This window comes from Nomascus leucogenys, chromosome 12 (genome assembly GCF_006542625.1).
Source record: "Nomascus leucogenys isolate Asia chromosome 12, Asia_NLE_v1, whole genome shotgun sequence".
In the NCBI taxonomy this organism is placed as follows: Eukaryota; Metazoa; Chordata; class Mammalia; order Primates; family Hylobatidae; genus Nomascus; species Nomascus leucogenys.
Window position 1 is genome coordinate 55,529,004 of NC_044392.1, and position 27,705 is coordinate 55,556,708.

The 27,705-nt window shown below is 44.7% G+C and overlaps 2 protein-coding genes across 25 annotated transcripts in view; one reads left to right on the top strand and one right to left on the bottom strand.

Annotated features, from left to right (window-relative positions):
• LOC115837636 (putative neuroblastoma breakpoint family member 7) overlaps window positions 1-27,705 on the top strand; it is a 655,832-nt gene that overhangs the window by 45,135 nt on the left and 582,992 nt on the right.
• LOC100582383 (myomegalin) overlaps window positions 1-27,705 on the bottom strand; it is a 230,677-nt gene that overhangs the window by 4,871 nt on the left and 198,101 nt on the right. For 9 of the 24 annotated variants that reach the window (XM_030824692.1, XM_030824698.1, XM_030824700.1 and 6 more), the window contains 17 exons: window positions 26,188-26,623; window positions 25,155-25,347; window positions 24,467-24,586; window positions 22,754-23,282; window positions 20,748-20,983; window positions 19,687-19,738; window positions 18,390-18,613; window positions 17,586-17,738; window positions 15,407-15,592; window positions 11,321-11,572; window positions 10,014-10,145; window positions 9,232-9,351; window positions 7,557-7,746; window positions 6,736-6,860; window positions 3,436-3,675; window positions 1,291-1,407; window positions 498-724 (listed from right to left, as the gene is read on the bottom strand). In XM_030824692.1, coding sequence (XP_030680552.1) covers window positions 498-724; window positions 1,291-1,407; window positions 3,436-3,675; window positions 6,736-6,860; window positions 7,557-7,746; window positions 9,232-9,351; window positions 10,014-10,145; window positions 11,321-11,572; window positions 15,407-15,592; window positions 17,586-17,738; window positions 18,390-18,613; window positions 19,687-19,738; window positions 20,748-20,983; window positions 22,754-23,282; window positions 24,467-24,586; window positions 25,155-25,347; window positions 26,188-26,623 — 3,532 coding nt within the window. Of the gene's footprint in view, window positions 1-497; window positions 725-1,290; window positions 1,408-3,435; window positions 3,676-6,735; window positions 6,861-7,556; window positions 7,747-9,231; window positions 9,352-10,013; window positions 10,146-11,320; window positions 11,573-15,406; window positions 15,593-17,585; window positions 17,739-18,389; window positions 18,614-19,686; window positions 19,739-20,747; window positions 20,984-22,753; window positions 23,283-24,466; window positions 24,587-25,154; window positions 25,348-26,187; window positions 26,624-27,705 lie in introns of those variants that run through there. The other 15 variants (XM_030824711.1, XM_030824703.1, XM_030824691.1 and 12 more) reach the window with 10 other exon arrangements.

Below are 27,705 nucleotides of genomic sequence, written 5' to 3' on the forward strand. Positions count from 1 at the left end.
ACAGCACAGCCACAGGTTCCTGGTCTCTCTCACTGGCAAGGTGCTCTGAGAAGCTTTGCTGACTGCCTTCCCTCCCTTATGCAGTCTGCACAAGGAAATGCCATGGCTGCCAGACTTCTTGCCCCTTCCACATGTGGGGGCCATACACCTGCAAATCCTTCAGTTTCTGTCCATCCCATTGAGTCGACTCTGCCCACAGATGGTTCATGTGCCTGCATGACTGTGGTAGATAATAAGCTACCAAAGGCTGCTAGGCAATGCCACGTGTTTCTGTGGGGCTGAGGGGAAATATCCACTCAGCTACATCAGGAACAGAGCAGAACTCACAGCGAAAATAGGAGATAGAGAAGAAAGGGCCTGGCTGCTATACATGGAAGAGGAAGCCTCAGCTGTGGAGAGATGCAAAGCATGAAAAAAAAAAATGGCAGGAGAAGGAGTTAACATCAAAGGAAGAAACGGCACAAGGCGAGTGCACCTAAAGCTACAGGTGTGATTACCTCTGTGCCTTGGGCTTCAAGGCCAGGGAAGCTGTACGCTGATCTCACAAGAGACACTATCTTTTTGACCAGCAGCTTGCCCTCCGCAATCTGCTGTCTTAGGGCACTGTAGTCATCAATGTGGCCAATGACATGGCGGCCATGCTTATTGGCAAAGGAGCCATCAGTAGCATCACCCTCCAGCTTGGGAGGGGTCTTCATTACTGGAGAAGTATCCAAACCCAAGCCTGAAAAAGAAAATGACAACACAACAGAATCTTCTGTTATTCATAATGATATCCTCAGTTTGCTCCAACTAAAACAGAGGTAGGGAACGAGAAAAGGAAGAGGCTGGGACCAAGAAAGGAAGCCTTGGAATGTACAAGGGTGGGGCAAAGTCCATAGAGATCTTCTGGCTTCTACATTTTTGCAATCTTTCTTATATTATCTCTTAATGATAAATTTGCCAGGAGACAATTTTTTCTTTATTGGCAAATGAAATAGGACGAATCATAATAAATAATAAGTTTCTGGGTAGAGAAGACACAGACAAGGCAATCAAGCTGGATACAGAGAGCATTTTCAAGAATAGCGAGATTATGGCACAATGAAGCAAAAATAGCAGTAGGAAAACTACAGGAGGATGAACAATGGCAAGAAAGGCAGCCACAGAAGGTGCAGGGAGTAGGGTAAAGGCCTTGGGGCATGCAGAGAAAACTCTAAATACAGATAATATGTTTAGAGACAACAAAAGGTTGTTTGCATTAATCTCTTTCCATCATCAGTCCCTGGGCCCTTTAGTTGCCATATTTACCATCTGTTCTGTTGATTATGGCCGTTTCTGAGCCAGGAGTAGAGGAAGCAGAGCTGGGGAGGACCAGAGCTGGGGAATTCATACCAACATCCCGGACTGGAGGAGACACAGCTGAATCTAGGGGGTAAAGGCAACCACAGTTTTCAGGAGCCCTGGAACACACTGCACGTGAAGCACATGCACACCTGGCCATCCCCAATGAGACCTAAGGTGGCAGGACTCTCCTCTTACTGAATTATCCATACCCCACAAGCAAAAGCAAAAGCCCATGAGTCACTGAGTTCAGAATATTTCCATTCTTCAGAATGGAAAGGAAAAAGATATTCCTTTAATTGAGGGGTGTTCCATGAGAAAGTAACCTCTAGTTTGAAAAATTATTAGGCGTATTTTTATAAACCGAGTCTTAAGTACAATTTGTGTGTGGTATCTAATATGATGCCCTGTAACTAAATGTAATATGTATAAATATACATAGTACATATTAAAATCTAGAATCAAGGACTCAAGGAATGAATGGATTCATGGACTCAACATTCTAGTCATCATTCTGATGAGGTAATACTGAAAAAACTTGACTTGTATGAGAAGAACAGAGACAGAAGGCTTGGTGGGTTAACATTTTGCTGGAGACTAAAAAGCAACCCTATGGTGGAGGAATTGGAAAATATCACAAAGAAGGTAGAAGAGGTCCTCCTCAGGCAAGTGTGGCCCATTGCCTGCTTTCCAGCTCAGGCCTCAGGGGTGCTAGAGAAAGAGGGGCAGGGACTGCACCAGTGGGGCTGAGTCTTGGCTGCTGTATGGGAAGCCAGTGAGAGGGGAAGGCCTGGTTAGAAGGAAGAGTTGGAGACATAACTGAACACCACAACCATCAGCACAGCCCTGAGGAGGGCAAGGTGTCCACCTAATGTAAGCTGAGAAGTTCCTGGCGGCCAGGCGGTTTGCTTGGTGGACCACGTGTGATTTTTATTGAATTGCCAAAACAGCATAATCATGTTTTTGTCACCTTCATTTGACAAATAAGGTTACTGTCAGATAAATGAGAATCTACAAGAACCAGAGAAAAATAAAGATTAACATGACCCAGAAATAGCTGGCAGGAGAGTTTGAAATTTCAGTTTTAGAGAAACTGAACAGAAGTGGTTCCTGATTTGAATAAAATTGAAGGTATGGCCATGGAGGTGAGTGGAGATGGTGTACTAAATGGTGTATCAAAAGGAAAAAAGGACAGAGGAAGTAGAAATTGAATGATTTAAGAGACTAGGGGGACACCATTGACATTTCAATGAAAACTGGGAGAAGTGAGATTGATGGGGGATATTGAGAAGAGAAGGGGGACCTGGTCAAACACGCCTATCTGGAAAGGCAGGCAAGGGGTGGGGTAGAGAAAGCGAATGATGGCCACCCGAAATAAGTCACCCACCATCCAGGACTTCCCCAGAGCCCTGTTTCCTTAGGGGAGGAACATTTTACCACACACTGAGTTCCCCACCTGTGAGGGAAAGGGGGAACAGAGAATCTGGGAAGGTCGGCAATACTGAGACAGGGCACAATGAGCTAGAAGGAACACAGACTGAAAATCACAATATCTTGTTCTGATCCTGGCTTTGTCTATAACTTCTCTAAACCCTCGCTTCTCTGTTAATATCTCAAGACCTAAGTTTTCTTATGTGAAATACAGAGATAGCAAAACCTGCTTTACTTCAGATGAAATTATGTATGTGAAAACACTTGGCTAATACTAAAGCACCAAGCAAATCCAAGAAAAAGATATGAACATATACAGCTGCTAATTATTGAGCAATTCTTAGTGTGCCAAGCACTTGTAAATGATTTCATTTAATGCTCAAAATCATATAAGGTACATATGATCATTATCCTCATCTTAAATATAAGGAAACTAAGGCTTAAACCTCTGAGACTTTAAACACCTTGCCCAAATCAAATGACCTGTAAGCGGTAAACTCGGAATCTGGAGCCCGGTCTGACCCAAATCCCACGCTTTCACTCAGGCTGCTAGACTAGAGCGTCTCTGATTTCAACCTGACCCTAAGGAGCATGGACCAGGCAGATTGCACCTTCTGCCGCAGAACTTCCTGGTGATCTCCCCACTGGCCAAGGGCTTTCTAAGTCCCTTTTCCTTCCTACCTTGGAGGAGCAGCTGCTTGTTTCCAGGGTCAGCGCTGGCTGGGAAGTTCTGGTTAACAGAGGACAGGCTGAGGCTGGCTTTGCCAGCACCGCTATCCAGCTGCTGTTGCAGCTGCAGTCGCAGGCAATTGTTCCCCTGAATGCTCTGCTCCAGCTGCCCTCTCAGAGCTCGTACCTCTGCCACCAGGTGGCTCAGGTCACTGCTCAAAGGGATTTGGTGACAGGCATGCAGGCTGTAAGCTAAGAGAGAAGGAGTCTGGTAACATTGACCCAAGTATTTCCAAGCACTTGTCAGAACCCTCCTCTGTGACATTCTTTTCTGCCAAGGACTCCACTATCATCTGAGTCTCATGCAACCCATCTATGACAGAGATGTCACCATTTCTGTGTGTGGCCGGGGGATGGCACTGAGCTGGCACACATCCAGTCTGAAACTTCCCTGCGGCTTAAGTTACACACATACACCTATAGAGCATTTGATTGGCAGATGAGGATAAGTCCATATTTCATCTCCATAGTAACCTTAGTCCTGTAGGCTAAAGTATAGGATCCTCCAAGGTAGAAGGTCAGCACTGAGCTAGAGAAGGGTAGGGGATGAGGGAGAAAGAGATTTCACAGTCCTCATTCTCAAAAATGAAAGAGGAGAAGGAGGAGGTCTTTTGGTAGCATGTGAGAATGTGAGTTGGGCACCTTAGACGAGGGATTATAACCGAGTTTTTCAATTTCTCTCTCTCTCTCTCTCTCTCCATATATATATATGTGTGTGTGTGTGTGTGTGTGTGTGTGTACATATATATACACCTACATATAGTGTGTTTATATATGTTGTGCATATATACATACTATATATAGGTGTATATATGTACACATATACATGTACATATATGTACACACATATATATGTATATATATTTACCTCCATTCACCACATGTCTATTTCTTTGTACTGGGGTTGAAGAGATCTAAGAAATATTCTACGAGGCCACAATGCCTTATTTGAAAACCTTAAGGCCAAATGTATTTCGAAAGGTAAAATTTGTTTTAGTTTTTAGCAAGGCAACAGGATGTATATATCATATACAACATGTATCCAGTTGCATGTGAGCCACAATCCTTAATCAAACATATAACTATTTCTGCAATGAGCTATGTGAATATTCTAAGTAGATAAATAAAGACTTATGAATATCCTCTTGTCAGATCATCTAGATTTTTTCACTAAATGAGTATTTGAAAAATTTAACTTGGAGATCTTACTGGATTTTGAAATTACAGATAAGAGATTATGGCGCTTTAGTGGTTGTAGCTTTGAAATGAGTCCTAAAAGGCAGGGAGAAAAGCATGAAAGGAAAGGGAGCTCAGGATGAACTAGTTGTAGAGGCTTTGGTAAATAATCTACTCTTGAATTTTGCCCAAAGTTTTATGATGTTCCTCTCTCTCTTTCTCACTCCAACTTCTCACTAAATTTTGCTTATTTTTTAAGAGATGTTTTAAAATATATCTATACCCTTTCATCTTCCCAATAGCACCTTATATTAGACTGTCATCTCTTAATGTGCCAGAATATCACTAGACCCGTCCAATAGGTTTCCCAGATTCTAATGTCTCCCAACTCCAGGACATCCCCTGAGACTTAGCATCCTAAAGTTCTGTTTTCATCATATGCTTATCTTCTTTGAAAAAGAAGTTTCATTATCTACGATACAGAATGTCAACTTTCACCCTGACCTGTGAGCTTTCAAGATTTGGTGACTCTGCTCCACCATCCTGACTTCTCACTCCCCCAACCCGAAGCTTCTCCTGTGGTCGGGCTGGTCCCACTGACCCAACACTCACCATGACTGGGTACTTAAGCTATTCTCCCAGCCTGGTGAGCCCCCTGCATTTCTTCAAGTTCCAGTTCACCTTCTCTTTAGAAAATCAGGAAACTAAATCAGGATTTATGATAATTCAAATCTAACTTCCACTGCCCTTCACCCTTTGTTTAGCCCTCTGGAGGGACATAAAATACATGAGTTCTTTTTCACCTGACAGTTCTTCAAATATCCGAAGCCAGTTCTCATGTCCTCAAGATCCTTTGAAAGCCTACATTTCTTTAGTTTCTTTGACCAGTTGGAGATTTCTGGCCCACACCATTGTGTGCCCTGTCTTCATTATGTTCTCTAGTGTGTCAATGCCCTATTCAAAGATGGTGCCCTGTAATCTAACAATACTTTAGACATGTCTCCACAGGCGAACATCACACTTACACTACTGTAGTGTCAGTTTGAGCTGGCATTTCTAGCAACCTCTGGCCTACGACTTACTTGTGTGAACATGTTTCTACCAAATCCCATACCCTCAAGTCCATGAACGACTGCCTGTCCTATATTTCTACCCTCGTCCTATATTTCTACCACTGATATTTTTAATCAAGCTCAGGATTTTGCTTTTTATCTTTGCTAAATTTCATGACATTGATGTCAGTCCTCTGTTCTAGCCTGCTATGACTTATTAACATTATGTTTTGAGTACCCTTCTCCATTTAAAGAAGAATGAAGAAATATATCAAAATTCTCAAATATTACATTATTATTTCAGCAGGCAGCAAAGTCTTCAATAAATGTCTTTAATATTTAAATCCAGGATTGAAATTTAGGTCCTATTAGTGGTATTTCTATAAGGGTTTTTTGTTTTCGTTTTTGTGTCTTTTAATTTTATCCTGTGGGCAGGCTGGTCCCCACTGACTCAACACTCACCATGACTTTGTACTTTAGCTATTTGCTCAGCCTGGTAAGCCCCTGTGTTTCTTCAAATTCCAGTTCACCTTCTCTTTAGAAAATCAGGAAACTAAATCAGGATTTATGAAAATTACATGAAAGGGCAATAAGCTGAGACCCAGATGTCACTAGGGAAAGGGTCAGGGTGGGAGCAGACTGCCTGCTGCATCGGGCTGAATGGGTTGTCAGTATGTATTACTGACAATATTAAAGGCCTTTTCAAATGATGATATCATTAGGACAGTTCTTTTGCTTTCAAAAATGTTACAATCTAGACATTGATAGGAATGTCTAGAATAGGAATGTCTAGATTTTCTTAAAGTAATTAGGAATGATCAGGCTGGATCTTGCTCGTGCCACCAACCTGTCCCATTGGGCTTTGTGTTTGAGAGTTCCTACTAGGAGCCCCAGGCTCGGGTGGGGGTTTCTGCGACAGAACTCTGTAGCTTCCCACGATCTCCACAACTCCCAAAGGAAAGAGCTCACTAGCAACCTATGCAAGGGCAAAAAGCTCATGGGGTGAGGGGAGAAGAACACATACCTTTCAGCCCCTTCTTGGAATTGCCATAAAGTGCCTCGTAGATTTGTAGCTCTGACTGGAGGGACTCAAAGAGCTGCTGTTTCTCTTCACACTGTTGCTGCAGGAGAACCAGCTTGTGCTGCAGTCTGACCAGGGAGAGGCAAGGCCCACTGAGATGGCAGAGCCACTCAGCCACACCAGAGCAATAAGCTGATAGCCAGATGTCAACTCGGGGTCATAAAGGGTTACGGTTAGGGTTACATCTGAGCCCCAGATGTCAACTCAGGGGGTCAGGAAGACCATCACTTTTATTTCGCAGATGTGGAAATGGAGGCTGAGGGAGGTCAAGTAACTTTGCTTGAAAACACACCATTGCCTACATTAGTTCACAGCAGAATAGACACACCAGCACAGTCTCCTTACTGTTCCTACAGTGCTCTTTGCATTCTGACAAGCGGTTACAGGGCTTATGCTGGGACCAAGCATCACAGCCAGTATAGAAGCTTCCTAGGTGATGGTGAGACTAATGTCCTATATCTAATTGGAAGCATGGGAACCCTTCTTTTTCATGTCTCTGATATACTGAAGACTTCTATAACAGAGTTTTACTCTCTCAACTTGGGAGTGACAAGGCATTCCCAGAGAAGTCCTTTCTTCTGCTCAAAGCACCCCTGCAACCGCCCCCACCCCACAACTGACACAAAAAAATCAGGAATAGCAGAGGGAACATTTAGGTTTCCAAAAGAGGACACCAACTGTCTTGCCAATATCCCTTCTCGTAATGTAAGTATGAATGTAAGAATGAAGAATGCTACCTTCTCTGTCAATGGGTCCCCTCTTACCTGGAGTCGTTTTCCTGCAGGGAAAGACGTTCCTCCCTGAAATGCAAGACCTCTTGCTGCTTCTCCCTCAAGTCTTCCAAAAGCTGCTGCCTTTTCACCTTCTGGTGCTCCAGCTCCTTTTCTAGCTCTTGAAGGTGGGATCGAGAGGACAGCAGAGCCTCCCTCAGGCTTTCCGTTTCCTGGGAGTGCTCTGGTGAGAGGAACACAGGATTGATTTATTAAGATGGGGCCAGAGCTCAGCTGGAAGATGACCCCAAGCACACCCACCCTGACAAACAGAGATAAGGAGGAGGGAAGGAAGGCCCTATGTTGGTGGGAAGAGCATGCTGGCTCAACATCCCCCGCAGCTTGGAGAATGGTTCATCTCTGTCTTTGTAAAACCCTTCACGCCACTTATTTAATCTGTCCTATCTTGCTCTTAGAGAAATTCTGGTTTTTAATGCCCACCACTTTCCAAGTGCTCACATATCATCTGTTCAATAATCCATTCTTGAATTTTGACAAAGGTCAACATCAAGATCTCTTTTTGGAATGTATCATTTTCATTATTTTGAAAACTGGGATATTTGTTTTTTTTTGAACTTGCAGCACTTCTCTTCACAAGTTGTCAAAGATTATTGAAGGGACTCTAAAAATACAGCTGCAGGCTCAGTAAGTCCTGTGGGGAAAGAGTCACCTGAGCCTGTCAAATTGTACTCGTTTAAATCTCTTACTGTCTTCTCACCTGTGAGGTCTGTTCTATTCACTCCAAGCATGCAACGATAGCTCAGTAGTTCTGCCCTCTTTCTTATCTGTTAACTTTTGTTATCGTCCCCCAGCAGTGACCTTTCCTCTCAAATCTTCTTGCTAATATAGAAATCAATCAATTAAATTAATTAATTTAGGTGGCTAATTTAGAAATATCTCTTGGTGGCTTTTTCTTTTTCCACAAGCATTCCTTCATTCTGGGCTTAATCCTTTTGGATACTACTCTCAGTCTTTTTATGGCTGTTCAATAAATATTTGTGAATAAAAATACTTTGTTATCGATAATACATTGATCTGATCAAGTAGACTAACACCAAGGTCAGCTGCCTCCCAGCCACACGAGAAATGATGCCCACCTGCGAGCGCCCCCTGGCTAGGGCTGGGAAAGTGCTGGGGGCATTTGCTAGTGCCACTCGGCATGGAGTCATAGGAGTACTGACCAGAGAGAAGCCCTGAGTCTATGAGTGAGGGATGTGGTGAGGAGGCAGAGGGATGGCACAGCAGGGCCAGGAGCGACGCATGCTGCTGCAGTAAAGTCTGGAGAAGCTTGAGAGGGAAGATAGGCATTCGCACTTCCTCCTTTATTGGTTCCAAATCAGTTGTGAGTGAAGGGAGGTAGAACAGATACCAGACTGATATCCAAATTGATAGCTCGTGACTCTGAATATATGCAGGTGGGCTTGTATAGAAATGATGGATTTCCTAGAGCTCTTTGCTCAGGGGGACTAGGAGTCTGAGGGGCCCATAGTTGGAACATCTTAGAAAGCAGCCTTCTCTAGACTGAGAATAGCTGTGAGTTTGGGTTGGTGGATCTGAGTAGCTCTGTTACCTCTGCCTTCTTCTGTTTGCTTCTCCAGTTGGTGATCAGTGTGGCCAGGGAAGAAAGAAACTTAAGAGTGACCACAGTTTGTGGGTTTTGACCACGTACCTCTGGAAACATGACTCAGTTGAGCCTGAAGTCTTTGATTTTCTTCCCTGAGGACTCTGTTCTCATTGCAGAGCTGAGGTATGGACTCCAGGCCCTGACTGTAGAAGTTAGAAGTGGATCCTGTCCCAGAAAGTAGACATTTGGGTAACAGAGGCTTCCAAAAGTTTCCCATTCTTTATCTCTCAAAGATACTGCCCCAACCCAGCAGAAAACCCCAAGGACTCAAGGCCTGGCCCTGAATGAAGCATGGGGAGCTGGGTACATGTTTTCTGTGTGCCTCTTCTCAGTGGATTCTTTGCGTGCATCATCACATGCCATAACTGCAATGGTGCAGGAGGCTCGATCTCCCTAAACAGCTGCTGCTGCGGTATAGGCAGGACAACAACATATGGAAAGACTGGCCTCCATGTGACAGCAGCTTGGAAGGAGAGTGTAAGGACAAAGGCCACCTTGGTAAAGCGGCCAGGGGTGGAGTTGGGAGGACCGTTACACACCTGGCTCCACCACTTATCAATCACACAACAAAGGCACAGACATCAGCAGGCAGTATATAAGCAGATTAAGTATGGGGTGAGAAGTCAGGTGACTCTGGGCATCAGACGTAGTTCTGCCTTAAAGAGAGTTACTCTGTAAACTCAGATATATTCAGAAAGTAGGGATGACAGTACTTGCCCACCTCCCTTGCTGGACTGTTCAAAAGGAGCAAGTGAAGTAAAGAATATCTGTGAAGCTCTGCCTAAAGGTCCCTAAATAGAACCAGAAACAGGAAGGTCCTCTCCTACCGCTTCCACGAGCAGTAGAGCTCAGCCGGTGTTCCAGTTGCTCCCGTAGGCGGTCATTGATGCAGATGGACTCCTCCAGGCGCTGGCGCAGGTTCCGGATTTCACCAAGATGCTCTTCCAGCAGGTCAGCCCCTGTGGCCAAACCACCAGGACATGGAGAGAGGTGGGAGATGGAGAATCCTGGTTACTGATGGGGGTGGGGCTCAGCCAGGGGCTCTACAGCAAGACCTGTAAATATCACTAGCCTTCTGCCAACTGTGTCCTCTCACACGGACACCCAAAAGAATGGTAGTTTTGTTTAAACAGTAAATGCACTTTCAAACACATAACAGTCACTTGCTAAAAAATCTCCATGGGCCTCCTCCCACACAGGGGTCTTGTGAGAGTTCTACGTTTTAGAAAAATAACTGAGGGCTCTGGACAAGGCCTGCCTAGCATCTGGAAAGGTATGGCCACCTCCTGGGTGTGACTATGAGGATGATAGGTGAGACCTCACTCTACCTTTCTTCTTACTGACACATGAGCAACAAAGCCATTCCTCCCACCCTTAGAAAGAAGGCCTAAAGTAAAAGTATGTGATCCTACACTCACCCTATGCAGTTAATGACTGACACTGAATGCTTCCCTGAAATCACTTTTAATATGGAAGATGATAGAATAGCCTGGAAGGATCTAGAGATCTGAAGGCAAATTAGAGAGGGGATGACACCCCCTTTCCCCCCGCCAAACAAAGGAAAAATATCCAGAAAAGTCAGATGGATGCTTACACCAGGCATTAACTGCACCATTTTGCTTTGGGCTCAGTCTTTTCCTGAAAATTATGATTGTCTTACTGTTGGAACTGAGCAGCATCTCAGCATTTATAAGCTTAGCTATACCTCTCCACTTGCTGTGACTGAGTTTTGTGCACAGGATATATGTGCAAGGTCAGGGAGCTGCACCCTTACACCCTTTCCTGTGACAAGTCCTGACTGATGGAAGTCCCATCTATGCCTGGCATTCTGGAGGGGTCTAAGAGAGTGGGCCACAAAGAGGCCAGGCTGCAGAGGGATGGAAGGACATGAGTGTGACAGCACAAGAGGTGGGTCCCCGACTTTCCCATATCCCTACAGAGCACTGAGGCCCTGGGCAGGAGAATGAAGAAATGTACTTGGAAAGGATTGAGCCCTGATACAGCTCTTGCATTTTATACCCACTCTGTGAGCCAGGGATGGAGGAGGAATGAAGCAGTCCTGCCTGGGTAGGAAAAGAGTAGACTCTGAATGAGACTTCTTTTCAAAGGCTGCCATCTCTGCTTTGTGCTTTACCTGTGGGTTTGGAGTTAAGCTGGTACACAGAGGAGCCTGAGGATAGGTCCCCAGATACACTCCCTTTCTGAGGCCTCATCATGTCCCACTTGCCACTGCTGCCCAGGTACCCAGGCTCTAGGATTCTTCCCAGTTCTATGGTGCCCCTTGGAGGAGAGTGAGGCTGGGCAGAGTTGAGGTAGTGGGAAGAGTCAGCTTCCAAGTCGTTGCTCGGCAATGTAGCTGTGGAAGCAGGAGGAACAGTGCTGGCACCTGGGCAGAAAGAAACGTGAGTAAGAAGCAAATGGGGTGTCAGAAGGGAAGAATTTGCAAGGAAGTGTGTGACTGCTAAGAATAGAGACTAAAAGGAGATCTGTGGAATGTCAGAGATCCCGGTTCACTGTGGTATACCAATTAGACTAAGGCTCATAACCTAGAGGTTGTAACCCTTACCCTTTGTATTTCCTAGCAGGAGACACAAGAGGTAGAGAATAAAGTATCTTAAAGTCATCAGTATACACAATGGAAAAGTCCAGTGGCCCTGCTCCCGGCTCCTACTATAATCCTTCATGACAGACTCCAAGGAAAGTTCTAAAAGTAGGATTCACTCCCACAGTTACAAGTTGTGAGTGCAGTTTCAGTTTAACATCATTCTCAGTAAACTATCGCAAGGACAAAAAACCAAACACCGTATGTTCTCACTCATAGGTGGGAATTGAGCAATGAGAACTCATGGACACAGGAAGGGGAACATCACACTCCAGGGACTGTTGTGGGGTGGGGAGAGGGGGGAGGGACAGCATTAGGAGATATACCTAATGCTAAATGACGAGTTAATGGGTGCAGCAAAACAACATGGCACATGGATACATATGTAACAAACCTGCACATTGTGCACATGTACCCTAAAACCTAAAGTATAATAATAATAAAAAAAAAAAAGAAGTTGTGAGTGCAGTGGCATACAGGATTGAGCTCACCTGTGAACATGATCATCTGTTTGTCTACATGTACTTGCCTTCCCCTGAAACTAACCAGTCAGTATGTCTGTTCCACTTTGGAGTTTTTCAGAAGAGAAAGGGGATATGAAATCAAGCTGGATATGGTGGCCCCAGTTCCTCCAGACAGAAGAACTCTTTGCTGAGGCTGGGGAAGGGTCTATGTAAGGCAAGTATTTATTTGGATCCCATCCAACATGACTCAAGGAGCTGCAAAATGTCATCACTCCTGTCTAAAGAATCATTGAATACTATACCACAGAGGCAGGTAGGACCTTTCATTTCATAGGCTGATACTTTCATAGATCCTTTGAAAACATAGGCCTTTCCCTTGAGCCCTGTCATCTTCACTTCTCTGTAAAAAGAAGCCCAGCATGGGGGAGATGAGGAAGGAGGTGGGCAGAGACACAGTTTAGGAGAAAATTCAGAAGCCTGCTTTCTTTCAGGGATTATGAACATGGGCAGCACAACAGACAGGTAGCTCCTCCTAAGCAACAGGAGTGAGGTCGTTGTTTCTTCCAACCAAGCCAAACTCCTCGGAGGGGTTAGTGTAATTGCCACTAGCTAGTTTTTAGCCCTACGTGTAGCTGGTTCTCAAATTTGGGTACATATTGGAATCACCTGAGAAAGTATGGAAACATACTGATTCCTGGATTCCAGAGATTTTGCCTTAATCAATATGGGATACATCTTGAACAATGGATGTTTTAAATTCATTTTAGGTAATTCTAATAGGCAGAAGTTTGAGAAGTCTTGTCATGAGTCTCTCTTCCAATTTGCAAAATACTAGATGTTCAGTAGGATCACTTAGTTAAGGAAGAAGATTAAAGCACCTACATTTTAGAAGGGATGCAACAAATACATGATTTCCTACCTCTTTCAAACTGCCTTCAACCCCATCCGAACACAAGGCAAAGGGGGAAATCAGTGGTTGCAGATAGTCAGCTTACTTTTTAATCAAGGCCATGTGAGGTTTTAAGTCTATCAGTAACAATGATCAGTATTCTCATGTTCCAGTCCCTTGGCCACACAATACACAGCACATGCTCTAAACCATGCAAAGATTCCATACAGACTCTTGCACAAGATTTTAACCCAGGGACCTGAGAGGCCACCATGCACCATCGCCCACATGGAAACTTGGCTCAAAGCAAACAATGAGCTTGGATAAGCAATGGTCCCTTGGAGAGGACCTTGACTTCAGGTGGAGAAAGAAAGGGCTACAATCTTCCTCATCTAGGCTGGGACCATTCAAACTCCAGTCAATGGCCTCAGACTTGATGTAATTCCAATTTAACCCAAAACAACAGCCCCTTTTTCATGGACAGTGCTCTCCTTCCATCCTTCCATTTGGGCAAAGACAAATGGACAAATGTGGAAAGATAAAGGAAAAGGAGGCAAGAGAAAGAAATGGAAGCTAGAAAATACTCTTGCCATTTGTCATGGGGCACATTTGTTGCCCATTCATTGTTGGTGCCAGAACTGCTAAAATAACAAGTTTTAGGTCAGAAACAGCAGCACCTCCTACTGGTCTCTAAAGAGAGGGAAAAAATTGTTGCAAGGAGTCCCCAGAGTTTGATCAGCTGAGCTCAGCTCCATACTCCAAGCAGAATGGTGACAAAGCCATCCTAAGTAGAAAAGATATAACAGAAACATGAAACCTGGAGCAGAAGACCAGATTCAACCCCATCTCTCCCACTTACCAGTAACCTTGAACAAGTAACTTCACTTCCCTGAGCTTTAGAGTTCCCTGCACTAGACAAAGTATCCATTTCCTGGGTTGACAAAATAAATAGGCTAGGCTGGGTGCAGTGGCTCATACCTGTAATCCCTGCACTTTCAGAAACCAAGGTGGGCCGATCATTTGAGCTCAGGAGCTCTAGACCAGTCTTGGCAACACGGTGAAACCCTGTCTCTACAAAAAATACAAAAATTAGCCAGGCGTGGTGACACACACCTGTAATCCCAGCTACTTGGGGGGCTGAGGTGGGAGAGTCGCTTGAGCCCAGGAGGTAGAGGCTGCAGTGAGCCGAGATCGTGCCACTGCACTTCAGTCTGCGTGACAAAGTAACACCCTGTCTCAAAAAAAAAAAAAAAAAAAAAAGAGGAAAAAGGAAAGAAATATGCTGGTCCACATGACATTTGGGGCTATAGGGAGGGGTGCAAATTCTTGGCTGTTGTCTTGCATCACTAGAAACTTCTGGCATGGTGACCCTATCAGTCTCTGGCTCACCTAAGCTTCTTTACAGGCAAAGAAAGTGCCTGACAAATGAGTTTAAGTTCATTCAAACTGCTTTCTAACTGTTGTGCTTAAGGTGCTATGAGAGAGCAAATTCATGTGAAGGTTTGTTATTTCTTTCTAAGCTATCAGTGACCACCGGCACACTAAATTTATGATGAGCATCCAGCCTACAAATACATCAAAGCGTTTTCTAAAAGGTGACTGTCCACAGTCTACATAACTACATAAGATCAATTATCTTTGGGAGTCAGAGGATGGGATTCACAGTCAAATGCCATAGCTGGTGCTGTGGTTCTAAGCTGCCTACGTGTCACCTGTCCCAGGGCAGGGATGAACCCTGTGCAGTAGGAAAAGGGGCTCATCATTTCCTCTTCTGAATCCCTCTATCATTACCCTTTTTGCTCCAACCTAATGATGTCAGGAACTAAACTTGATTAACAGCATTTCACAGCAGAAAAATAGAATAGCCACACAAAGGAGCCCACTGAATGTGGCCATCTTTTTCTTGGCCACTTCATCCTGCATAGGCAAAGCATAACATCTCTCTCCCACCCCCTACCAATGAGCAGTCCACCAGTCTGTCAGGGATTCAGCATACTTGGTGGTATCCAACACTGTCTACAGTGTGAGAGCACCAGGTCTAGAGCCTCGTGAACATATCTACCTGTTAACTGACGAGACACACACACCAGGGAAATAACAGGAAATACATTTCCAAAAAATAAGCAAGCAGAGCTTTCCCTCACTCTTCCATTGGTAAACGTGTACCTGTGTTGTTTTTTTAAACTCTGCCATCCAGCCCGAGCCATGCAGAGCAACACAGTGTGGGGCTGCCAATCGCAAGCACACAAATGCAGAAGTGCTCACTTTCTCCCAACTGCTTCTGCAGCATCTGTAGCTCCTGCTGAGCCTCAGCCAAGGAGACCACCGGTGTCTCACAGCAGCCAAGGAGGGAAGGGCCAGTGGGGCTGAAAGGCAGGAAGCTGGATAGAGCTGAGGGCAATGGTGCCTGAGGAAGGCTAGCCAGCTTGGGTATGGAGTGAAAATGAAAGCCTAGGAACAGAAAGTTAGGGAGAAAAGAGACACATCATCAAGAGAAAATGAGAGAAAAGAATGGGTAAAAGATTGAGAAGGTAAAAGCATTCCCTGACCAGATAGCACCCTGCAGAGTGGCTATCACCTAGTGTGGTACAGGATGAGACAGCCAAGGGTGACCATTGCTACCAGAGGCTGGCCTGGCTGACCTTCCCTCTTCTCCCCTGCCAGGGCTATCCTGCATACATCCTCTGTGTTCATCTTGAAAGCAACTGGCTAAAGAAGGTAAGGTGGCATTATTGAGCCCCACCCCAGCAATCCTGGGAATGGACAAGTCAGAGAGCCTGAATGCTCTCAAGGGCCCCTGGGGCTCTGCTCCCAGCATGTATCAGTCCTTGGCCCTGGGACAAGACTCTCTACCTAGAACTCCTGACAGCATCAGGTCCCATCCTGAGTAGGAGAGATGTGAACAAAGGCTGTGGGGAAATTTTCATTACTAGTGCATGCAGTTCAGGACTCTGATGGAAACAAACTTCAGAATTCCAAATCAACGTGTTCATTCACCAAATTAAAAATAGATGCTTTGGTAGAGTGGCTTAGACAAAATGGCTTGCAAACCGTTCTGGGCATTTAAATCACATAGCAAAAACTTCTAATATATGTAGATTCTTTAGGCCTTCTTGATTCTGTCTAGGCCTTAATGTAGACTTACAGAATTATAAATTCTTGGAACATGAAATTTGCATTTAAAAAAAGTCTTCCCTGGTGATCTTTAGGCAGCCCATCTACAGAAAGGTTTTTAGAAACCCTGGCAAGGTTCAATGTTTAACATTGTTTCCTCTTCCCTAAAAGCAATTAAAGGGCAGGTAGCCAATGGAGATGGAGCAGAAACCAAGGCTGACCCATAGAGAATGTCTAATGTAGAAGACAATGATTACATCCTAAAACACATCCCAATGGTGCTGGCACCATTTCAGATGAATACTGCAAATATACTCAAATCGCCAGGTAACACAGCCCAGGCATTCTTTGAGGAGGCATTCTGATTTTTAAATCCTCTGTTCTTTATCTTCTGCTCTGTTTGAACCCACAACATTTAAGCAGATGTCTACAAGTCTGGAAGCACAGCTTTTCCTCATGATTCTGGTCCAGCTTCTGCCCCCTCTGGCCTAGAAACTTTGAAACCAGGCTCAGGAAGCATTGGAACACTTCCTCTTCCTTAAGATTTTGGTTGAATTGCCTTCAGGGAAATGAGGGCAGCAGAAGAAAGCACTGTGCTTTCTGGGAGCACCTCTACTCAAGTCAAACCTCACAACAAACCACACTGAAGACAGCCAGCCAGCTATGGTGGGAGGTAGGAGGTGACGACAAAGTTTGCCTTTTCCTTGCCATCCCTGGCACAGGGCTGGGAATGAGCAGTGTACCCTCCGGCAACTAAGCTGGACTTGTAAATGAAATGCAACCCTTTAACTGCCCCCAAGATATGCACTATGTACATATCAAGGACTGCCAATCCATTCATACATCCATTAATGGTAACATACTATGAACAGAACCTTGTCTGAGGCTGTTCTCACCATCCTTGGCTATGAAACAAGTAGCACTACTTCTTGCAGAGGATCTCCATGCAGATTTAATGGGTAACACATACAGTGGATCAGTAGATGTGAATTTCTTTTCATCCTATGGCTGTTGCAATCCTGGGAGAAACATTTTGCCTCTTTGCTCCCAGGATAAAATGAGAGAAAACCAATAAAAATGTTTCTTTTTAAATGATTAGCCAACTACTGGTCAAAGCTGGTATGCAGATCAAAACCTGATGTGGATTACTTATTTTCTAAAATATTTTCTTAAATCAGACACAACTGGCAAATGAGGATGGTTTCTCGATTCTGTCTAGGTTTTGATGCATTTAGGCTCCTAACAGTCCAAACCTCTGTCATTGAAGAAAAGTCAAACAGGCAGCAGAGAAAGAGGAGTTGAAGCTTCTACCCCACTGGCTGTTGCATACCTGAATGGGCCTGGTTGGCCTCCTTGGGGGGATTCTGGGGAGTTGGCAAGCTGATGGGGTTACTGCTGGATTCGGCCTTAACCCCCTGAGATGCACTGGTTGATGATGGTTTAGAAGACAACACAGCAGAATGACTCGAATGATGGATGGAATCTATAAAACCCATGAATGAAAGAAAACGTTTGATGTTCTACAGAGAACTGGAATCCTGGCCTTCTATTTATCCAGGGGTACCAGGGCTAGAGTCTTGCTTTCAGGGAAAGAACCAAACACAAGCACTGTTAGCAGTGTTCATTTTCTTGCTTGCAGACAGCTCCTATAGTGAGGCAAACCACCTTAGGGATGATAGTGGTACTCTGAGCTCTGAAACATGAAAACGGCAACTCCAAAAATATCAGGCAAGACTAGCAGCATCTGTGGACACCCACATATACTTAGGGAACACTGCTCAGGAATAAGTATCAAGATCATTGTAGGAGAGATGAAGGAGGTTTTCCATCTTAAAGAAGATCTATCTGACAGAGTCACTGAGGAAGAAGAGTCTGCCGTGATCTTCTCACTCTCCCCACAGTGGCTGACCTTGTGCCCAACAGCATGTACATGCCCATGGAGGCCACGGTGACAGAGGTAACTTGTAGAGTCAGGAGCAGAGCAAAGATCCTGATCCACTGGTGCCTGTGCATGGCACTTGGCCCCACAGCCATGTTCAGCCTGATACACACCATGGTGGAGCTATAAGCCCTGTTTCCTGAGGTCTCTACTCAGTCTAGACAAGGTTGGTACCACTCAGAAAGTGGAGGCTACCTGAGTGACTGGGAGAAGCTTTCTTCTCTTCATAGTGTGTGTACTCGCTGGCTATGTCCATGTCAGAGCAGGCTTCCAGCTCATCAGACAGGAAAGAGGTGCTGCTGGGAGAGCGGTGGGAGTCAGACAAGGCATGGCTGCTAGAGGGTGTGAGGGACTGAGCATCCAGTTTGGCCTGCAGGACTTCAATCACTTTCTCCTTCTCCTGCAGCTCCCTGCTGAGCCTGGTGGGGAGAAGGGGGACAACAGGTAAAACCAAGGTCATCGAAACCAACCTGTCCTGACTATGGCTCATAGGAAAAGCCAAGTAAGCCAAGGGGACCATGCCTGCAGAGAATTATGGAAATAACCCACCTCTGCTTAGGGATGGAGCATAGGTAGGGTGTAGATGGGAGAGTGAATAGCTACCCAGTGCTCTGGCCACATAATATGCTGAAGACAAGCAAAGACATAGCTAGCCCTCCTTTTAAAGCACTGCTGCTTAATGTATGATCCCTGGAACAGTTGCAGCCTGCGAACTGTTTGTTACCATCTCCAACAAGACAAGTATAAAAATTGAAAGCAAGCATTGAGAAACGCAGAGCAAACCATTGTTCCAACATCCAAGAGCATGATAAGTGGAATCATGTAGTTAACTGAATTCAGACCATGTATGTTTCTATGATGGATTAGAAATAAAAACAAAACAAAACAAAAAACAACACTGTGTCCTTCAATACAGATATTTTCAGAAGCATTTATGTAGTCTGAGACACAAGCACGACACAAAGAACCCCAACTAGTGGCTACAACGGACTCTGAGCCCGTATTTCATTGATCATTATATGAAGCAACTCACTGAGAACTGGGTCCTGAGGCACTGCAGCCTCCTGGTGATCGACACCATCTAGGCCTCTTTCAGCAGGTCCTGTTATATGATTCCTTTTTTCCCCCAGGGCAATTGAGTGACTATTAAACTGGCTGTCAACCCAACTTTGGAAAAAGCTCATCCTACTTATTAAACACACAGTAGGAAAGCAGGACTCTTACTGGGGCAGAAGACTCTTGAAACCTAGTTAGTTCACTTTTAGCTCAGACTGTTTCTAGGTTACTAAGCTTGGAGAATTAATGTGCCAATGTAATTCAACCAAAAGGGAAGAAAGAATTTAGTTAAAAACAACAGTGAGGTGTTCAATGAATGCATGAATTCAATACATTCAGCAGTTTCCTTTATTACCCTTGATTTGTGGAGTTGCCGCCACCCTTGACCCTTTGGGCCTCAGTCCCAATCTCTTTCCCAGATTCTCCTCTGAATTACCTGAGGGCCAATGGCTCAAGTCCAGCTTGATCTTTCTCACTTTTATGATCCTCTGCAAACCAAATTTAGAAAGAAACAATAAGAAATTAGGCTGGTCCCACTTCCCGCATTACAAACACAGGAGCACATCTGGAGACAGAGTAGTGAGCATTTCACGTGTGCCTCCAGAACAGTTATTCTGGGAGGCCTCAGCTTGTGTCTCTAGAGAAGTGACCCCACTGTCCCTGACCTGCGTCACCATCATGACTTCCTCTGCCCTAAATCAGGGTAAAACATTTAAAATGTCGTTTGTTCCATTAATCATGAGGCCCTTGCCCAGCTGCCCTGTGGGACACTCCAGCCTCCATGTCCTGCTGCAGACTAGCTCCCCAATGCATATGTCCCACCACAGCTTTCATGCAGAACCTGCACTGGTCTCTGAGGAGATGACAAGAAGCCCTGCCCCACCTCTGCATCTGCCACCAGGTGGTGGGCTGGGTGGCTCCCAAGTCTGATCCTACTTTACTCCCTTGGATATTCTCTGGAAATTCTGAGTAGAGGACCCCAATAATAACCAATGTAGCCCTTGAACTACTGCAGCCAGTGCCTAAACCATGTATATATAATAGAGCATGGCGCTTTATCCATATGTGGAGTACCTGCATGTACATTACCATGCCATAAATGGAGACACCACAAGGATAAGGTATTTAGCAAGTTGGTGGCAGCATCCAGGCCAGAGCTTGAGTCTTGTAATTCTTGGTTCAGGGCTCTTCCTCCTATAACTAAGCCCTGCCATCTCGTGTCCCCTACTCCCTCTTAGCATCAGATAGATGCTGCCCCTGCCCCACAGGTCACATTCCATGAGTGGTGAAGTTTCTATAGTTGTAACCATGGCATCTCCAGCCCTGTGTGTTCTTCTCCATGCTCCCCACTGAGCAGTCTTGATCCAGTATTAGCCCCAGGAAATGAAATAGAAACAGGACGTTAGGATAAAAAGTTGCAGTGGAGATGTGGTGGCCACCAGGGGCTGGAACTGTGGGGGTGACTGAGAGTATTCCAAAGCCCTGTGGCCAACTTACTGGTGCTGAGTTTGCTGGTGAGCCTCTCTGTCAGCTGGCTTCCCTGGGCGAGTTGCTCCCGGAAGCTCTGTCCCAGGTAGTAGTCAATGTCATTGCTCCTTAGGAGATCCTCAAAAGATTTTACTGTATCTTTTGCATGCTGGGTGATAAGATAACAAATACCTCTCCCTTCTCGTATTTTTTGCCGTAGGTAAGACAGTTCCCGGGCCTGATCCTGAATCAGGGAATCATATTTCCTAATGCAGGACAGAAGAGGAAAGAGTAAGTATGGAAAGAGTGGATGCTAAGTTATGGAGTTATGGGGGCTTCTGTAGAGATTTCTATGAGAACATCTCTAAGGAACTCCCCCAGGCTGAATTCTGGCACATAAGCCATAGGAGGTATTTAAGAGTAAATTCTACCCTGATAAAGTATTGCATTAAAAAACTTAGTATGGGCCGGGCGTGATGGCTCACGCCTGTAATCCCAGCACTTTGGGAAGCCGAGGCAGGCAGATCACAAGGTCAGGAGTTTGAGACCAGCCTGGCCAGTATGGTGAAACCCCACCTCTATTAAAAATACAAAAAAAATTAGCTGGGCATAGTGGTACATGCCTGTAATCCCAGCTACTTGGGAGGCTGAGGCAGGAGAATTGCTTGAACCTGGGAGGTGGAGGTTGTAGTGAGCCAAGATGGCACCACTGCACTCCAGCCTGGATGACAGAGTGAGACTCTGTATCAAAAAAAAAAAAAAATTTTAGTATGCCACTGCTCTTCAACTGTTATATATGTGTTAATTATATGTCCCTAGATAAATCATAAGGTCTGTGAGAATAAACATGGTTCTGCATTTTACATCCCTTACAGCACCAGTATCAGACAGACTCACAGCAGTTACTCAATGAATAATTAGAATCATTTCATCCTAAGTCTAGATAGGACCTTTCATGTCTTCTGTTTTAACCACCACCTGATGCCTGAATTTCTTCTATGTTATGATACTGTGGCTGACTGTTTTTTGCAATGATGGCCATCACATAAACTCTCATACCATCAACTGATGGGGCCCAAAACAAGAGACCCTAAGTGAGAACCACCCAGCTGAGCCCAGTGAAACCATAGAACCATGAAGCATAATAAAGTGTTGTTTGAAGTCACTAAGTTTTAGAGTGGTTATTACTTAGCAATAGATAACCAGGACACACCAAGATGAATGTCTGTGTTTTCAACACAAAGTATCAATAACACTTATAACTATGGCAAATAGCATTGAGAGCTTAATATATGCTAGGCACTATTCTAAGCACTTGTATTAATTCTTTTTTTTTTTTTTCCCAAGACACTCTTGCTCTGTCACCCAGGCTGGAGTGCAGTGGTGCCATCTCGGCCCACTGCAACCTCCACCTGCCAGGTTCAAGCGATTCTCCTGCCTCAGCCTCCCAAGTAGCTGGGATTACAGGTGTGCACCACCATGCCCAGCTAATCTTTGTATTTTTAGTAGAGATGGGGTTTCACCATGTTGGGTAGGCTGGTCTCGAACTCCTGACCTCAGGTGTTCTACCCACCTCGGCCTCCCAAAGTGCTGGGATTACAGGCATGAGCCACCACGCCTGGTCAGCACTTGTATTAATTCATTTAAACCTAATATCCACCCTTTGAGATGGGTTCTCTTATCATCCTTATTTAATAGGTAAGGACAAAGGCTTAGAAAGGTTAAGAAGGTTGCATGGGTAGTAAGCATCAGAGCTAGGCAGTCTGATTCCAGTATTACTACTATACTATACCATCTTTACTAATATATCCCTAAGAGGAAATCCCTGAGACCTGGTATCTCCCAGGTACTGCAACATCATCCTATGCCCTCCTGGTTGCCTACCTGTCTTTTCCGCAGACCTATTCTACCATTTAAATCAGTGTCCCTGTGAATACCCAGACATGTTCTTTCTTCCAACTGCCTGAGCTACCCTATGCCAAGCACGAACTTACACATTTTCAATCAAGAAAGTGCCCAAACAGTGCCATCCTTACCCAGGCCACGAGGCTGATCTCAGCTCCTCAGCCAGCTTCCCTTCTAGTCCATTTTTTGGGAGCTGGGCCTCCAGCTGGGATACTCTCTGGATGAGACTCTCCAGGTCCTTTTTGGCCTGAAGCCTTGGAGAGTAGAAAGCCCCAGTGCCATCAGACAGCCACCCCTCATCCTCATCAGGGACACTATGAGGTGAAAACCCCTCCAAGGTGCCAACAGCTCTCAGCTTCCGGGGTCTTTCCAGACTAGATGAATAATCACTTGTAACTGAGAGGGACCGGACCCGGCTCTTGAGGTTTTGAATGACCTTGTTGGCATTCTGCAGCTGGGCCTTCAGATCTTTGATGTCCTTTCGTAGGACCAAGATGTTTTCTGACTTTCCATATACCCGGAACTCTTCCTGCTTCCCTAGCTGGTTCTCCAAGGGCTTCCTCTCGGAGGAACTAGCCAGTGTTGGGCCCCGGCGCCCCTGCTCAGAGCACAGCCCCTCCATCAGGACCATTTCCTTGAGGCTGTTGTGCTCCTCACACTCTGAAAAAAGACAAAGATGTCTCCCTAAATAAAAGTTGGATGTGCTGTTGTGGCCACCGCCTTTGAGAGGAGGCAGGTCTGGTCATGAGGACAATAATTACTAGGGAAAAAGTTGAAGTAGTACTTTATTCAACCCTGACACTGTACTAGGCATTCAAATACAATATTTCTTATCCTCCTTATACCTACAAGTTAGGTTTCATCACTTTCTGTTTTACTGACTGGGGAAACCAAAACTTAAAGAGAGGTGGTAAACTAGCTTGTTCTAGATCACTCAAACTAGCACATGGCAGAGCCAGAATTCAAATCCTCCAATGTCCTGTGTTCATTCCACACACACTGGTGTTTCTTAAGACATTAACACGGCCTTATCTATTTAGGATGGCCACAAGAATGTAGGACAAGCTATTACTGCATGCTGAAAGTTTAATGCTTTTTAAATTTTACTATAATTTAAAAGTTTATTGGGTTACAACTGTGTGAAAAATAGGCATAGGAAAATAAGACTTCAAATAAATGTATCAGCATGTTAACATCAGTGTATTAGGGCAGTGGTAGTCAGAATGAGAACTAATCCATGGCATTTTACCAGATGCCAGGCACTGTTCTAAAGCATTTTATAAGAATTTACTCATTTAATTGACATTAGTACCTGATGGGGTAGGTAGTTCCTTTATTACTATTTTAACATATGAGGAAACTGGGGCATAGGAAAGTTTTCAAACTGGGATTTGAACCAACCAGTCTGGCCCCAGGATCTTGTCTCTTAACTGCCACACTACACTGCCTCAAGAATGAGAGAGATTGTGTTTTTCTTCTCTTCTGGTTTTCAATGTGGTGGGTGGCCCTATAGTTGTAGTCTTTTTATAGTGCAAAACAAAATTATTTTTAACTTATAGTTTGCATGTTTCTAAAACCTTATCTGGTCTCTAAGTCGGCCTTAGTATTTCTATAATAATCAGTTGGATAGAATTTTATATTATTATTATTATTGTTATTAGCAGTATGCCAAAAACTAATTGTAGAAATTCAAACTTATACTCAGCCTCATTTTGGGTAAGAGTTCTCCTATTAACCTCCTGTCTCCTCTTCCCCAATACTTGTCAGGTGTGGAATTGGCCAACAGCACCCAAATGTGACAGCTGACTCCAGGGAGGGGTGAGCCCCACACCCTGTGCTCTTACCAGGACTGGTGGTTTCCTCCCGTTCAGCCTCATTCTCGCTTCGGCCACAAGTCTCATAGCCCAGGTCCTGGAGGTCCACCTGGACCTGCTTGCTGTCCTGCTTCACCAAGGATTCACCTGCTTGGGAAGAGAAGCAGTTGTTACAGAATGTCTGAATTTCCCACATATGCCCTCAGCCTCAATGGCACATACCCTAACCTTTTGGGGTACGGAGGGCAGATCCACAGTGGGAGAGAAGCTTCTCTGAACTGGTGGGAGAAGAGACCACTAGCTCCAGGAAGCAGAATTGCTTTCCACAGGAGGAGCCTGCATTTGCCATTATCTCCCCTTCAGATAACCCTGGCTTTAGTTGGGACCAGATATCTGTAAGTCAGGGATTGTACACTATCATCTCTAGCAGCCCCACTGAAGCTGGCAAGTGCTTTATCCGCAGGGGTTCAATCAATGTTGAATGGAGCTGAACTAATTTAGAGTCCCAAGACCCTAGACCTGTACTGTCCAATAAGGTAGTTAGTAGCCACATATGGCCATTTTATACTACATTAACTAAAATTAAATAAAACCAAATGTCCAAGTTGCACTAGCCACACTTCATGTGCTCAAAAACTACGTTATGTCGGTATAGAACATACAGAACTTATAAGACACACAGGCTAGTTTTCTTTACTAGTAAGTCCTAGTTACTTACCAAGCATAACTCTGTATTTCTCCAGCTCGTTAGCCTGAGCAAAGACAGTGGCTTCTGATAGCAGCAGCTTCTCCTGGAGATCTTGATAGCGTTGTTTGCATTGTGACAGCTGGGAGCGCAGGTGCTGGGTGGACCCTGGTAGGCTAAACGCTGACTGAGGCCCAGGGTCACGAGGCTGGGACTGGTTATCCAACTGTGAAAGGGGCCAATACAGGGATCAGGACAGTCTGAGGTCACCCCCATGCAGTGACAACCACCGCCCCTTCTGAATCCTGTGGACTTTACTCAAGTCTGTCACAGCACTTCTCATGCCATTTGGCAGTGACTTCCTTTCCTGATGGAGCCCCTGGAGCGCTGGGATAATGTTTTCTTCATATCTGTATCCACAGCACACAGCACAGCGCCAATCATGTCTACAGAGGAGCTTCAGGAAATGTTTTCTCAGTGGTCAAAAAGAGAAGGGGTGGAACCCTCCACTCATCTCCCCTCACATTGTGTCCCATTGATTCTCTCAGAATCCCTGTATTCTCCATTTTACTGAATCTTCAGCATGGCTCCTTCCCTAAAGAGGATCCCAATAACCCATCTGAGGCCCAGGAACAGACACTTGTGATGAGCTGTGACAAAAAAATGGCAGTGATAAGGAAGGGATGTCATTACATACCACTTGTCTGGGCTGCCTCATAACCTGATGCATCCCTATGTTACAGCAGTTACCACATCCTGTTAAAATTACCTGTTTGTGTGCCATCTTTTCTGACCATATTAAGTATCTCAAGGGCAGCCATTAGTTTTATTGCCCCATGCCAGTGCCTAGTGTGTTATCTGAAAAATTAAGTACTAAAGAAATATTTATGTTATAAAAGCCTTTCTAAAGGCTGAATATAGGCAGAATATTACTATTATTGCTTGTGGTACAAAGAGACCCTTCTCTTGGTACCTCCTGATTCATATGGGAGAACGTTTTAAGGTAAACACTGTCATCTCGAGCCCTTCTCCAATTGTTTTTCACTCCATCTAAGCCCACACTTACTTGGTGGGCGTCCACTGTGAAGGTAGCCCCAAGGTCAAGGCTCTGGGGTCTGGGGCAAGGCCTCACAGTCACATTCCCCTCCTCTTGGTGTTGGTGCTTCCCAGGAGAACCAACCAGTTCTGTGTTTATTCTGTCGATGGTGCTGGTCAGATGCACAAGGAGCTCTGGAGTAAGTTTACTATTCCCTTCCTTGCTACTCAGCACAAGTTGTTCTTTGAGGAGGTTGATGATATTGTGGGCATTCTTCAGTTTTCCCTGGAGCTTTCTGAACTCAGCCTGAAGGCTACTCTCACTCAGACCCTCTTTGGCTACCACAGTCTCAACCATCACCTCGCCCTTCTCCTTGTCTTCCTCGATCTCCCATCCATCAGACATTGCTTCTCCCATCTGCTCTTTCAGCTCTGCATTCTCAAGGCAAAGGCTCAGCATGGTGTTCCTGCAGAAAACACACATAATTGAGGGCTAGGTCTGATCCTGACCACAGTTCCTAATAGTACCTCTTACCAACATCTCAGCCCACAATAAACTCAGACATACCCCAGAGCATGAAGCAACCTGAGACCTACCACAGCCCCCTAATTTTATATATAAGAAAGCCAAGGCTCAGGAAAAGTAAGAGACTTGTCCAAACTTCCACAGATTCTTGGTGTCAGCACCATCACTAGAAACCTTGGATTCAAGACATGCAGGCCTGTTTTCTTTACTTGTGTGCCACGCAGCCTCATATGTTCTAATTTTTAGTAGCCTCTGGAATAAACAAGGTACTTACACTGTTAAAAAATAAGACCTTCTCTGTAACAAATTTATTGTTATAAATTTTACAGTTTTATTATTTATCATCAGTCAGTTTCAAACCATTGGGACTTAGTAAGACAGAATAAATAAATAACACTAATCAGAACTATTAATACAATCAAAATGTACTTAGATAATTGTTTGCTTTATGTCTGGCTCACGTGATAGAGATAACCTTCTTGAGAGCAGGACTGTCTCTGTCCTTTTCACCCCGTATCCCCAGTGCCTACACAAGTGACTGCCACATAAATCATTCATATTTGTTGAAGAAATAAAATTGACCAAAACAGCTAATTTGCACCAAGACATTCCAGATAAATTCTTTCCACAACAACAAACTCATACTAGGGTTGAGTGGAAGCAAACATGGCTGTAACAAGTCTATTCACTTAACTTTTTTGAGCCTCAGTTTCCTTTTATATAAAATAAGGATGATAACACCTAGTGGAGTTAGCAGATGCTTAAATGAAATTGCATATATGGTATGGCTAGCTCAGGGTCTAACAGGGAAGTCATGCAATCCCTGCTGTACTAGCTGCAGACCTGAGAAATACCAACAGCAGAATCCCATAAGGTGCTTGTTAAAAAAGCTGTAGAGCTAAGGCCTACGAATCCACATTTTACTTAAGTTCCACAGGTGATTATTTTATTTTTATTTATTTATTTATTTTTGAGACAGAGTCTCACTCTGTCACCCAGGCTGGAGTGCAGTAGTGAGATCTT